This window comes from Saccopteryx bilineata, chromosome 2 (assembly GCF_036850765.1).
Source record: "Saccopteryx bilineata isolate mSacBil1 chromosome 2, mSacBil1_pri_phased_curated, whole genome shotgun sequence".
In the NCBI taxonomy this organism is placed as follows: Eukaryota; Metazoa; Chordata; class Mammalia; order Chiroptera; family Emballonuridae; genus Saccopteryx; species Saccopteryx bilineata.
The window spans coordinates 327,943,710-327,958,478 of record NC_089491.1 but is presented as its reverse complement, the minus strand read 5'-3'; the positions used below and the strand labels follow the sequence as shown (position 1 = coordinate 327,958,478).

At 39.8% G+C, this 14,769-nt stretch overlaps 1 protein-coding gene across 2 annotated transcripts in view; it reads left to right on the top strand.

Annotated features, from left to right (window-relative positions):
• Nucleotides 1-14,769, top strand: part of AASS (aminoadipate-semialdehyde synthase) — a 58,360-nt gene that overhangs the window by 10,483 nt on the left and 33,108 nt on the right. For both annotated transcript variants that reach the window (XM_066262190.1, XM_066262191.1), the window contains exons 3-10: nt 5,046-5,222; nt 7,849-7,933; nt 8,816-8,883; nt 8,988-9,134; nt 10,608-10,686; nt 10,822-10,949; nt 12,673-12,821; nt 14,535-14,657. In XM_066262190.1, coding sequence (XP_066118287.1) covers nt 5,046-5,222; nt 7,849-7,933; nt 8,816-8,883; nt 8,988-9,134; nt 10,608-10,686; nt 10,822-10,949; nt 12,673-12,821; nt 14,535-14,657 — 956 coding nt within the window. The remainder of the gene's footprint in view (nt 1-5,045; nt 5,223-7,848; nt 7,934-8,815; nt 8,884-8,987; nt 9,135-10,607; nt 10,687-10,821; nt 10,950-12,672; nt 12,822-14,534; nt 14,658-14,769) is intronic.

Genomic DNA, 14,769 nt, shown 5'->3' with positions numbered 1-14,769 from the left:
ATGGCTGAGTGGTATTCCATTGTGTAAATATAAAAAAGTACATCTTTATGGTTTTTAAAAAATTTTTTTTATTTATTTACTTTTTTAGGTTTTATTTATTCATTTTTATTAGAGAGAGAGAGGGGTGAGAGAGAGAGGGAGAGATAGAGAGAGAACAGGGGGAGGAGCAGGAAGCATCAACTCCCATATGTGCCTTGACCAGGCAAGCCCAGGGTTTTGAACCGGTGACCTCAGCATTCCAGGTCGATGCTTTATCCACTGCGCCACCACAGGTCAGGCTGTTTTTTTTTTTTTATCCACTCATCTACTGATGGGCACTTAAGATGCTTCCAAGTCTTGGCTGTGGTAAATAATGCTGTAATGAACATGAAATGTAGAAACACCATATCCCTGACCATAGAATGAGTTTTGCAAGATTTGCAGATGAGTAAATGAAAAGAGTTCTGTAAAGGCCATAAATATTCACTAATGTCTCGATTCTGGAAAGCCCTCCGGATGCTACCCTAACAACCTCTGTAAAAGGCCAAGATTCTTTTGCTTTTTGTAAAATGCTTCGCTGAGCTCTCTCTCCCTAGATTGTTCCAACGATAACCGAAAGCCTGTTTCGCTTCTGTAAAACTGCTTTGGCTAGCTGTTCACCCCCCCCCCCTCTTGTTTAGGCCTATAAAAGCAAACCCCTAAGTTCATTTGGGGCCATGAGTTCTTTAGTATGTGAATCTACTCGTGGTCGCCAGCATTAAATTAAAGACTCCTTAATTTGGCTACAATTGTGTGGCAAAACATTTGTTTCCTCGCTGTCCAGATATAACGAACATAGGGGCACATATAATCTTTCAAATTAGTGTTTTGAGTTTTTTCAGATATATTTCCAGAGGTAAAATCACTGGGTCATAAATTCCATTTTTAATTTTTTTTTTCTTTTTAACAAAGACAGATAGTGAGTCAGAGAGAGGGATAGACAGGGACAGACAGACAGACAGGAACGGAGAGAGATGAGAAGCATCAATCATTAGTTTTTCATTGCACGTTGCAACACCTTAGTTGTTCATTGATTGCTTTCTCATACATACCTTGACCGCGGGCCTTCAGCAGACCGAGTAGCCCCTTGTTGGAGCCAGCGACCTTGGGTCCAAGCTGGTGAGCTTTTGCTCAAACCAGATGAGCCCGCGCTCAAGCTGGCGACCTCGGGGTCTTGAACCTTCCTCTGCATCCCAGGCTGATACTTTTTCCACTGTGCCACCGCCTGGTCAGGCCCATTTTTAATTTTTTGAAGAAACTTCATACTGCTTTCCACAATGGCTGTACCAACCTAATCTGCATTCCCACAAACAGTGCATGAGGGTTTCCTTTCCTTGCCAGCACTTGTTGTTTGTTTATTTGTTGATTATAATCATTCTGACAGGTGTGAGGCGCTATCTTATTGTGGTTTCAACTTGCATTTCTGTGACTTTGAGCATCTTTTCATATGTTTATTGGCCATTGGTATGCCTTCTTTAGAAAAGTGTCTGATCAGGTCCTTTGCCTGTTATTCAATTGAATTTTTAATTAATTAGTTTTATTTTTTATTTTTTTAGATTTATTTATTGATTTTTGGAGAAAGGGGGAGAGAGAGAGGAAGAAAGGGAGAGTGAGAAAGATGGGAGAGAAGCAGGAATATTCTACTCACAGTAGTTGCTTCCTGTATATGCTTTGACTGGGCAAACCCAGGGATTTGAACCAGCAAACTCAGTGTTCCAGGTTTATGCATTTTTCACTGCGCCACCACTGATCAGGCTCAGGTTATATATTTTTGATATAAATATTCCATAAGTGATATGTGCTTTTTCCATTGTATCACATCAAAGACAAAAAAATCAGTTAGCTTGTAATGAATGTGTGACCACTTGGGTAAGGTGGTTATTTCCACTTCCCTCTATTGCAAAAATACTTTCTCACTTTGCACTTACTGAGTCATCTGCAGAATGCTGTCTTGAGACCTGTGAATTTCCTGTTTCTTAGCAACCTTTCAACTAATGATATTAGAATTCATTGATAATTTTTGCCCGAATCAGTTTTTACATGGAGGCTTGCATAGTGATGATTTTCTGATTTTATCACTCTTCCATTTCTTGATTTTATCACTCTTTCATTTCCTGATATTGGTAGGGATTCTGTTGAAGGAGAAGGTGAGGAAGAAGGAAAGAAATACTAATTGCCATTCCTTTCAGCCCTGCAACGCATCATTCTCAGAACTTCAAGTTCAACAGGGGACAAGAGTTAAAGCTTTGTGGTTGGTTTACCTGTAAGAGTTTCCCCTCAAGTCTCAAAGTAAAAAGCATTGAGAAAGAAAAAGAATCTGATTCTAAGACCAATAAAATTTTGAAGGTTTTTATAAACAAATTATTCCTTTAGTTTCTTCCTTCTCTTGCTCTTTTGAGTATCATTATGAGTATATAATGTCCTAATTATCCTAAATTTTAGATAGTGGGAGTCCCCTTAAGGGGGCTTCTATGTTTTTTGGACATGAATCCATTTCTCTATGAACCTTCTGGTTTCCTGAAACAGTGCTTTTCCTGCCCCATACCTGGAATCAGCCATTTAATCAAAGAACCCAATTTCTTTAAGTTTATAGAAACCAAGTTCTGGTATCTGGTGTTAGATGTGCATATGTTATTGAGATATTGTTGCTCTTAGCCCTTTTATGAGACTTGTTTGGAGGTTCTAGCAGGGGAGCGCAGCTACTTGTATACCCTTGACTGAAGAACGGTCCTCTCCTCTAGTGGGGAAGGTCGTCCTCTTCCACCGAGCGCACAGCTTTGGGAGGGATGCACATGGAGCGGTGAGGGAGGAAGGGGACACCCGCCTAGCCAGCCGGATCAGCTGAATCAACCCTGGCGATCAATGGGGTGACAGATGTTGCAGCCAGATCACACTCACATCCACTTAGCCCTTTTATGAAAACAGCAACACATACATGGACAAAAACACACAACATACACATATATAAATTATATAATATATATTTTAAATTATATATAATTTAATCTTGAATTAATAGTGCTATTTTTAATTAAAATTTGACATTGCAAATTTCTTACCTTTAAAATGTTATATCTACATTTGTTTTTTCCAGCAGTGAAAATTTTAATTTCTTATACCATGAATGCACATCGTTTGCTCTACCCCAAAATATAAATAAAATAATTTTGAATCACAATGCTAATATTACAATTAACAATAAACCTATTAATGCTAAGAGCGTAGACCTTAAGAGTTCTCATCATTAGGAAAAAGAATTCTGTAACTATGTATGGGGACAGATGTTCACTAGACTTAGTGTGGTAATCATTTCACAACATATACAAATATTGAATTATTATGTTGTATACTTGAAAATAATATGTTGCATGTCAGTTATACCTCAAAAATATATTTATATTAAAAGGAGTTTAATATCTTTTTGGATTTTTTTCTGTAGACTAGATCTCACAATGAATTTTCATAATGCTATGTTTAAATTATTTGAATTTTTTTTCTTGTGTATGGTTATGTGATATCCAGTTGGATTATTTTTTTAAAATTTCTATTGTATTTTATATTTGCTTTAAAATCCTATTGGTTGAATTTCATTCTTCAAGGTACTTAAACATTTATGAGTTTGAAAAAATTAAAACTATGTAAATAAGTTGTGATGCAAAGAAGTCTTGCTGTCATCTTAATCTTCCTACCTCTCATTCCCACCCACAGCCCCCAGAAGCTACTAGTTTCATTAGTTTCCAACCTACCATTCCTTTGTTTTCTTTTGCAAAAATAGTGTGCCTGTGCATGTTTGTATGCGTGTTCTTTCCACTTCAGTCTTATACAGAAGGTTGTATACTTTATGTACTCTTTGCACCTTGCTTTGTTTAGTCATCAGCATATCCTGGAAATCACTCCAGGTCAGTGCACAGAGATCTGTTTCATTCTATTTAATGGTGACAATTACTACATTGTAATTACTCCATGGTTTGTCGTGATTTATTTAACCAGCCCATACTATAAGTAGTCAGACTGTTTCCAAAGAAACTAAGTATAAACCATATGTTCATTCCTGTACCAATTTTACTGTTCCTTCTAACCAATTTTACTTTCTTTTAAAGTAGATTCCTAATAGGATTTATCTTCATTTTATTCAATTGCTACCTTTAGAGTTCTTTTAATTCTTTTTCTTTTAACTTGTTGATTTTTTTAAAGGGAGAGAGAGGTATGGAGAGAGAAAGAGAAACATTGGTTTGTTGTTCCGCTTACTTACTTATGTGTTCATGGTTAATTACTGTATGTGCCCTGACCGGGATCAAATCTCCAACCTTGTTATATTGGAACGATGCTACAACCAACTGAGACACCTAGCCAGGGGATGCTCTTTTTTTTTCTTTTCTTTTTTTTAAAATTTTTTTATTTATTCATTTCAGAGAGGAGAGGGGGAGAGAGAGAGAGAGAGAGGGAAAGGGAGGAGAGACAGAGAGAGAGAAGGGGGGAGGAGCTAGAAGCATCAACTCCCATATGTGCCTTGACCAGGCAAGCCTAGGGTTTTGAACCAGTGACCTCAGCATTTCTAGGTCGACGCTTTATCCACTGCGCCACTACAGGTCAGGCCCAGGGGATGCTCTTTTAATTCTGCTTGGATTATACTACCCCTTTATTTACAGATCTGAAATGATTATTGCCTCCAGATCACTAGCTATGTGATCTCAGTTAAATGTGTAAGCTCCAGGTTTCCCATTAATAAAATAGGGATAATAAGAGTACCTACCTCAGGGGATTTTTATGAGAATTAAATAAGATAATTCATATAAAGAGCTTAGCAAAGCACCTAGTAATTTATTAATAAATGATGCTGATTATTATTTTTAATTTTTTATGCAATAAAGCACATATTCACCGTGATAACATTCAGTTCTACTCTCCCAAATTGATTTACCTATTATGCCCTAAACATCTTTACTTTCTTGCCTCCATATTTGTGTATATTCTTTCAAAGCCTCTTGAATCAGAAGAATAACTTTTAACGAAAATTATGTTCTCAGGAATATGTCAAAGCTGGAGGCATTCTTCAGGAGGATATTTCTGAAGCTTGTCTGATTTTGGGAGTTAAAAGACCTCCAGAGGACAAATTAATGCCCAAGAAGACTTATGCATTTTTCTCCCACACAATAAAGGCTCAGGAGGCTAATATGGGCTTATTGGATGAGATTCTAAAACAGGTAATTGGTGACTAACACTCATAAATGTTAACATAATAGAAGTATAATATATTCTTACTCATAATGGTCAATTGGAGCTTTAGTTTTGTTTCAGCATCTAGGAAATATGTCATGTTATTTACCTTAATAGGGAAGTTGATCTATGAGTTAGTGCTTGATAATTCTGCTGCTCATTAAGGCCCCTCTGCTGCACGAGTCTGGAGTTTATTAGAAGAGTATGTATTTTATTCATTTTATATTAAAAAAATGGAAAGAAGGATAGAAGTGCCCCCCTCCCCCCAGAGGATTACCAGTTCATGAGGCCAATCGGTCAGATATTAGCCAGTAGAATTTTTGAGCTGAAAGGATGCTCAGGATCATATAATCCACCACCTTAACTTTTCAGGTAGAGCCCTGAGAGGTGAGGTGACTTAACTGCCGGTGCGTGGCTCTGTGGTACCAAATGGAGTGGAGGCTGTTTTTACTTTCATTAACATTATAAGGAGAAAAACACCACTTTATGAGATACAAATACTGTTGGAAAAACTATCAGCTATTTAAGATACAGAGTTTCTGTTCAACAAATATTTGCAGAGTGTCTACACTGTTCACTGCAATGACAATAAGATATCCCTTTCAGCACTGACAGTCTAGTGCGAGGAGATAGATGATAAATAAATAAATAAATAATAAAATCATTCTCATATGTCACTTGGTGGTATGCATAACGGAGATCAATAGGACGCAGAAGGAGGAAAGGAGTGTTGTGCCTTGGGGGAGGTGACAATGCTGGTTTAAACAAGATGATCAGGGAGGACCTCAGTGTGAAGTTGGCATTGAGAAAAATTTGAAGGAGATAAAAGATCAAGCCTTATCCATCTGGTAAGTCTTCCCAGCAGAGACAATAGTAATGCAAAGGCCTGCGGGTCTTTATGAGTGGAGAGAGAGTAAATCACGTTCTAAAATGCTTGTTCTGCCAGCTGTGTGGAAGGGGGAGGTGAGGGAGGAGCACAAAGCTGGTAAGAATATTGTAAGTCTGGATGTAAGTCTAGATGCTAGGCTGCAAATGATGGTGGCTTGCATGAGGGAGGTGGAGCTGGTGATATGAACAAGTGTTGGATGTATTTTCGAGGTCTGATCCTACAGGGCTGACTGATGAAATGAATGTGGAGTGTAAGAAGAGAGAGGAGATAGAGATGATTCCAAGAGTTTGGCCTGAGCAAGCTAAAAGAGTTGCCATAGGTTGAGATGATGCCCCCATAGGAGAAGCAGGCTTGGAAGGGGGATCAAGAGTTGAGTTGAGGGCCTGTCAAGTTTTATTTTCCATTAGACAGTTAAGAGGAGATGCTCTGTGGGCCGTTGGATGTGAGTTTGTAACTCAGGAGGGCAGCTCCTTCTGATGTACATTTTGTGATCGTCAGACACTAGATGGTATCTAAAGTCGTGAGAGTGGATGTATGTAGGGAGTGAGTGTGGAAGAAGAAGTCCAAGGTCTACACCCTGGGGTAAGGACCATAGAACATCAGAAACTAGACCAGAGTCTGAGAACAGGTAGAGGGCACAAAAGGTCACAAACAGTAGAGGCACTGAAAGTATTTTATAGAGGTATATATACACTCCTACGAATTTAAAGTATGCTAGACCTGGGGTATAGTTCATTTGCAGTATTTCTGAAGAAGAAATTTAAAACGTAATTAATGAAAGTAATATTATAAGAAGAATGTTTTACCTTAAGTGGATAAAGTTCTTAAAAAGTACTTTAGAAACTTTTTTTTTTCTATATGAAACTTTGGTCATGACAAGAAAATGAATAAAAACAGACCCAGCAGGGCTGCTTTTGGGCAGCAGTTTGTAACCAGTTACTCGGATTTGGATGAGTATTAAACATTCTTAAATACATGCACACAGTAAGTCATATGATCTTTGAGGCAACAAAATGACTGTTTCAAGCATTCCATAATTACAACATGTCAATAATTTTAACCACGAATTAATAAGATAAGAAGACTGAGGTTTTAGTGAAGGCGAGGGGGTGAAAAGCAGGCAGACTGTGCTATTTTGCAAATGAAGCTTACTTGTGAAGGGATGGAGAGAGAGAGAAGAGAGGAGAGAGGGAAAGAGAGAGAGAATGAGTGATTTGTGTGTATGGACTTGAGGGGGAGTGATGTTACTATTTTTAAGGCAGAAATGACCTGGCGAGTGTTACTAGAATGGCTGAGGGGAAGGAGCAGTGCCCAGAGGAATAATGCAGGAAAGAGAGAAAGCCCAAGGGGAATGGCCTTAGAGGACATGGAAAAAGCTGGGATCTAGCTCACAGGGCTTAGTCTCAGGAAGGACTTGTTTTCTTCAAGACCAGAAGCAAGATGTGAGGATAAATGTGGCTGGAGCTACATTTGTAGATGCCTTTATTATTTGTTTGACCATCAAGGGTTATTTAGGAGCCTGCTAGGACCATCCTTCCTCTTCTAATTACTACCTTATAATTGGCTTGTGACCTTGCTTTTCTAAATATTTCAGGGTACATCTGATGCTAACTTAGATATGGTTTATAAGAGGAAGACGTGTAGAGTACTGACCACCTCATCTATGAACTTATTGAAATTGAGCTTGATGGGTCTGATTGAGAAATTCTTTCTTCTTTCTTCAGGAAATCAGACTTATTGATTATGAGAAAATGGTGGATCACAGAGGAGTTCGGGTGGTGGCATTCGGACAGTGGGCCGGTGTGGCAGGTAGGTGTGCTGGAGTTTTTGCTATTTGCAAGACATCCTAACTGAGAAATTCATGAGGTGGAAGGTTAAGTATTAAAATAAAATATCTGTGTTAGACATACAGATTTGGGGTCATCCATATGCAGAGAGTACTTGAAGGTTAAGACTGAATGAGGTTTGGGAAAGGGAAAAAATGCAGACGCTGAAGACAATAGGGCTTGGTACAGAATCAGGAAGTTGGTGAATATACAAGAAAAGGGCAGTAGAATGAATATGAAAAGAGTTGGCATGGGAAGAGGCACCTACAGAAATGCAGGATGAAAAGTTTCAAATCAGGGATGCCGAGGGAAGAGTCCTCCAACACAGAGGGGCTCGACATTGCTAAATTCCTCTGACAAGTTAGTCACGATCTGAAAAGTGTCCACTATGTTTAGCTGTTTAGGTCACTAAAATTGCTGAAGGTCATGGGCTCAATGGTGACTTCATTTTTTGGTTTGTTTGTTTTTGTATAGGAGGAATAGAAGAGTGTTTAATGTTGCTATGAATAAACCAATAGAGAGTGATGGTGAAAAGAGTAATGCAAGATTAACTTTCTTAGAGAAGCAGGAAAGGATGGGATCTGGAGCAATGATGGAGAGAGCTCACCCTTAGAGAAGAAGAGGGACATTCACTCCATTTTATCAGGACTGAAAGTGGATAGGATGGGTGGGGAGGACGCTTGCTTAGTGCTTTTGATGTCAGAAAGCTTAGGGGTTGGATAAGATGACAGCTGGGTCCCAATCCAAATCTGAGATGCTGTGGTCTGTGCTTCCTCAAGACCCTGAGCAGGTTGGGGAATGGGCAGAGGGAACAGCTTCAATTCCTTCCAACTAATGTCTTTCTATTGGTCTGATTCTGCAATAGGGATGATCAACATTTTACATGGAATGGGTTTAAGGCTCCTTGCTTTGGGACATCACACACCTTTTATGGTGAGTTGTTTATTTTATTTTTTAAAAGACATATAACACTTTAAGAATAGAACACTGTCTGTTCTTAAGTAGTAGACTAACTTGAACTGTGTGCTTGCTTTCAGCACATTGGCATGGCTCATAACTATAGGAACAGCAGTCAGGCTGTGCAAGCTGTCCGCGATGCTGGCTATGAAATATCTCTGGGTTTGATGCCCAAGTCAATAGGGCCCTTAACATTTGTGTTCACAGGGACTGGTAATGTATCTAAGGTAATTCCACCTGTCTTGTTTCTATAAAGCAGCCTGAAACTGAAACTAACCCAAAAGATATGGGCATTTTGTGGGCATTTCAGAACGCTGCTTTCTACAAATGGGCATCTATTTTGGGTACTTTCTTACCTATGTACCTTTCCCATACTAAAGAGCAATCATGGTCCAAATGTATGTTCTTTGCTTTAAGTTGATTCCAAGCTGTGTGAAGTTTTGAATATTCCTTTTTTTTTTTTTTTTTTTTTTTTAAGAGAGAGAACTCACTGTTAGTGGTATAAAGCTCTGTTCTTAGGGTGATCTGTTTTTCCACCATCACAGAGAAGTCTGAAAGTTTGGAAGTTACTCCAGAATGTAAATTTTTATGATGACTTAGAGTTTTGCCAATATTAGATGTTAGGAAGCTTAATTCAGGATTGGAATGAATACTTTTTCCCTCTGGGGTGGTTTTGCGAATTCATTTATGACCCTCCATCCCAAAGAAACTTATAATTGTAAAATAAATCTTTCTTCAATGAAAATAGTTTACAAAGAGGACTTCGGTGTGTTTGTATTATGTTGTGAGATAAGGCACCTCGTATTTTGGGAGGAAATATAGTTGTTCCACTTGAAATGATTTCTGCAGTGGAACAAAAAAATAAATAGAAGTGTTTTTTTTTTAAAGATTTTATTCATTTTAGAGAGAGTAGAGAGAGAAAGAAGGGGGGAGGAACAGGAAGCATCAACTCCCATATGTGCCTTGACCAGGCAAGCCCAGGGTTTCAAACTGGCGTCCTCAGCATTCCAGGTCGACACTTTATCCACTGTGCCACTACAGGTCAGGCAGTAGAAGTGTTTTATTGTGCTCTCATTTCTAACTACTTTTGTCTGTATACCAGGGGTCTCAAACTCAACTCAGCATGTGGGCCGCAGAGCAAGATCACAGCCGTTCGGCCGGCCGCACTAGGTCTACAAAAGGCAACTGTTACGCAACACTTTTCTCACTGCAGTTGAAAACAAAAAAAATCAGTACAACAAGCACAATCGTACATGCAGTTTACTCAGTGTCACAAAATGACCAGAAACTGTAGTTCGCATCACAACTGCTGTTAACTAAGCTAATATCTAGCTAGGATGCTAGAGAAATGAAAAATACAAGTAGGCCCCTAGGCTTACTTAATTTTATCCAAAATATTTTGAACTTCGTGGATTAGTCTGCGGGCCACACAAAATTGTTCGGCAGGCCGCATGCGGCCCGTGGGCCGCGAGTTTGAGACCGCTGCTCTATACTGAATGACTTCAGTAAAAAAATGAAAGCCCTTTCCAGTGCATGGCATTCAGACCGCAGGCTGTGAGCCAGACTCTCTACACTCCCAGTCTGGCTGCACAGGGCAGGTGGGGCTGTGTAATTCTGGGGAAATAAACTAGAATCCTTGCAGGAAATCGTGTTGACTCTTTCCCTGTTGAATTTTAGATTTTGACTCGTGTTATTTGCAGGGAGCCCAAGAAATCTTCAATGAATTACCCTGTGAATATGTGGAGCCACATGAATTAAAGGAAGTTTCCCAAACTGGAGGTGAGAGTGGGAGGGTGACTGCATGTATTTTTTACTGTTTTTTTTTCCAGTGATAACAGTTTCTGTGTTATAATATTTTATCACTATAAATCTTTATTGTTTGTCACCCACTTTGCTAATTCCTTTCTCTGCAAGACCTGAGGAAAGTGTACGCAACGGTGTTAAGTCGCCATCATCACCTTGTCAGGAAGACAGATGGTGTGTATGATCCTGTGGATTATGACAAATATCCTGAGCACTACGTAAGCCGTTTTACTATGGATGTGAGTATCATGCTCAGCTCTTGAGCTGGTTGCTCATGATGCACTCTAGACAGGCTGCTATCAGAAGAGAAATCATCAGTGTGTACATCGACGATCAGCTCCTCAGGTTGACTTGCAGGGAATCCCTGGGGTAAGAGGAGTCGGCCTAAGGAAGTGGTGACTTTTTTTTTTTTTTTAAGATTTTTATTTATTTTTTATTCATTATAGAGAGGGGAGAGAGAGAGAGAGAGAGAGAGAGAGAGAGAGAGAGAAGGGGGGGAGGAGCTGGAAGCATCAACTCCCATATGTGCCTTGACCAGGCAAGCCCAGGGTTTTGAACCGGCAACCTCAGCGTTTCCAGGTTGACACTTTATCCACTGCGCCACCACAGGTCAGGCCGGAAGTGGTGACTTTGACTGATGTATAGAGTGTCCTCTGCTGAGTGGTTTTGGTGGTTTCACTGACTCTCTTTTTACTTCAGATCTGCATGTGCCCAGAAGTAGCTCTAAAACATTTCCTGTGGCTTAGTGTTTTCTGTATTTCTCCTGGACTAGTTTGTACTGTCAGCAAAGCACAGTGTCTGTGAGGTTCGATCTCAACCTAGGTTTGTTCCTTCTATGGCCATGAATTGTAGTCATAACCTCAGCCAGCTGTCTTCAAATGCATGCCATTGACTACAGGGGACCAAGCTGTGTAAGCACAGACCTATCCCTGATGTACAAAAAAAGTTGCTTACAATTAAAATCCCTCTGATGGGGGCACACTGGCTTCATCTTATATTAAGAACAGTATGTGGCCATGGCTGGTTGGCCCTGGTCAGTGGATAGAGCATGGGCCTAGGGTGCCGATGTCCCAGGTTTGATTCAGGGCACACATGAGAAGCAACCATCTGCTTCTCTCCCCCACCCTCTCTGCCTTCTCTCTCTCTTCCCTTCCCACAGCCAGTGGCTCATCAAGTGTCAACTCCGGGTGCTGAGGATGGCTCAGTTGATTCGAGCATCAGCCCCAGGTGGGGGTTGCTGGGTGGATCCCAGTTGGGTGCATGCAGGAATCTGTTTCTCTATCTCCCTTCCTCTCACTTAAAAAAATAAAAAAGAGCAATATGTTTGTCTGTTCTGTAGCCATTGGTCATGCAAAAGTCCTCCAAAAAAGAAACTAACAAAAATAAACAAAACAAAAAAAAAATGCATGAATATATAGTGAGGATATTTTAAATAATTTTGAATATGTTTTAACAACATAGCATATTTAGATTCTGGCATAAAATTTAGTGTGTAGCATATAAGGCACGTTACTGAAAAGAATTCTTATCACTTGCTTATTCTTGAGATATTGAGAAGCAAAAATGGCAAAACTAGTCTCAAAGTGAAAAATTTTGACTAATTTTTCTATTCCTTGTCTTATCCTCAATCACAGAAATATTAGTGATTGGCTGCATCCTAAAACTGATAGTGATCTAGTTACCTTCATCTTTCTTGACTATGTAATACATTATAGGGCAAATGCATTAATATGTTTCTGTTCCTATGTTTCTCTATCATGGGGATTTCCACACTCAATCTGGGTGGCGAGTATTGTCTTTGACACAAAAGATGGTCACTGACCAGACAAATAAAAAAAAAGAATCAGCTTGAAATAACATTAAATTACCTCTCATGGGATTTACTGATAGCTTTTTTTTTTAGCAGATTATATTGAAACACACTGTTTCCTAGTTTGTTGAACTTGGGACTTAACTTTACAGATTGCGCCCTATACCAGTTGTCTTGTTAATGGAATCTACTGGGAACAAAACACCCCTCGTCTACTCACCCGCCAAGATGTTCAGAGTCTCCTGGCTCCAGGCAAGTCCTCAGTTGTTGGTGTGGAAGGCTGTCCTGCATTGCCACACAAGTAAGGACTTTACTTTAGCAATGGTGGCAGTTTTTAGCAGCAGGGCCCACTATTAGGATATCACAGATAGGGGATCCACGTATCACAGGACTCGACTATTATAGGCTAGTTGTCTACCTTATATGACCTCTTGGGAACATTTGACAGTTAAATTTCCCTTCTTCTTCAAATTCTTCCTTTCTTCCTTCCCTCCCTCCCTCCCTTCCTCCCTCCCTCCCTCCCCCTCCCATCCATCTCTCTCTCTCTTTCTTTCTTTCTTTTTCTTTCTTATTTCTTTTTTAGAGAGAGAGAGAGGGAGGGAGAGACAGAGACAGACAGGAAGGGAGAGAGATGAGAAGCATCAACTCATAGTTGCATTGCTTTAGTTGTTCATTGATTGCTTCTCATATGTGCCTTGACCAGGGGGCTCAAGCTGAGCCAATGACCCTTTGCTTAAGCAAGCAACTTTGGGCTCAAGCCAGCAAATTTGGCTCTAGGCAGTGACCTTGGGATCATGTTGATGATCTCATGCTCAGACCAGCGACTTCGTGCTCAAGCTAGTGAACCTGAGCTCAAGCTTGTCAGCCCAGGCTCAAGTTGGTGACCTCAGGGTTTTGAACCTGGGACGTCGGCATCTTAGGTTGATGCTCTATCTACTACACCACCAGTGGTCAGGCTAAAACTCTTAATTTCTGCAGCCCCATATATAGCTCAGAAATAACCACAGCAAGGTCCTTTCCTGCCTTCCCATTTCCATCTCTCTGTAGTCTGTTCCTCTCTTTCTTTTTCAGAAACTCATTATCATTTATTTTCTAGTGTTTATGATTCCTGCTCCTACTTGAATTTAATCTTACAGAAAGGGACCCTATTTCTCTTGTCCACAAGTACCCAGGACATTGCCCAACAAATAATATATATTCAAATAAATATTAAATATCCAATTAATTAATTTATTAATTAATATGTCTGAGATGCTTGATCTGTCTGACACTGTGCTAGGCTAACAGATAGAGGAGAGTTGAAGTATGGCTGCTGCCCTGGGCACATGACTGGCAGCAAGTCAGTGCCAAGGGAATGTGAGGAGCAGTCAGCATCACCAGAGTTTAATGAAAGTGGGAGCCTGGGCTCAGCAAAGCTTTAAGAGGGAGCAGCAAGGAGAATGAGAATTGCAAGTGATAGGATTACTGTTTGGTAAATACAGAGTCACCAACACAGTTTCAACCCAGTGTTTGGGACAATCTAATTCTAGGATAGGGTTTATATAGGCAAGTGGTAACTGAGGAGTGGGCAGAAAAATTGGGGTCAACCTCTAATGAATTTTAAATGGTGGGCTGAGATTTTTGTTCATAATTCTAGACATTTCCATGCAATAACATGTAAAATTATGTAGTGCTAAGCAGGGTGGAGGGAGTTGGCTAAGTAGGTTAAGTTTAGGCTGTTGTCAATGATGGATCTAGGGAAGGGATTTTCCACTTTTATTTCTTTACTCTTCCTTGCTTTCCCTCCCTCCTCGTCTTCCTCCTCCTCCTCCATTTTCTTCCTTGTGAAGCCTGAAACTCATGGTGGGAAGATGCTGTGTATCCCAGGAGGACACCAGGAGCTGTAAGGAAAAAAGTTAAGAGCTTGTCAGCCACTTTGAAAATGTTCCCAGCACCTTTTGTGTTTATTCATTTTTAATCTTGATGGGGACTTCTGAGTTCCATGCTCTGATCTAAGTGTTGATGTTATTTTCAGACTTGTAGCAATCTGTGACATTTCAGCAGACACCGGAGGATCTATAGAGTTCATGACCGAATGCACGACAATAGAGCACCCTTTCTGCATGTATGATGCAGACCAGCATATTATTCATGACAGGTGAGTTCATTGACACTGTTTGATGGTGATAGACCAGAAAAACACATCATTTACTTAACTTTATATACTCATCTTAAAATACTCAATATTTTACGTTTTTATAAAGACTATG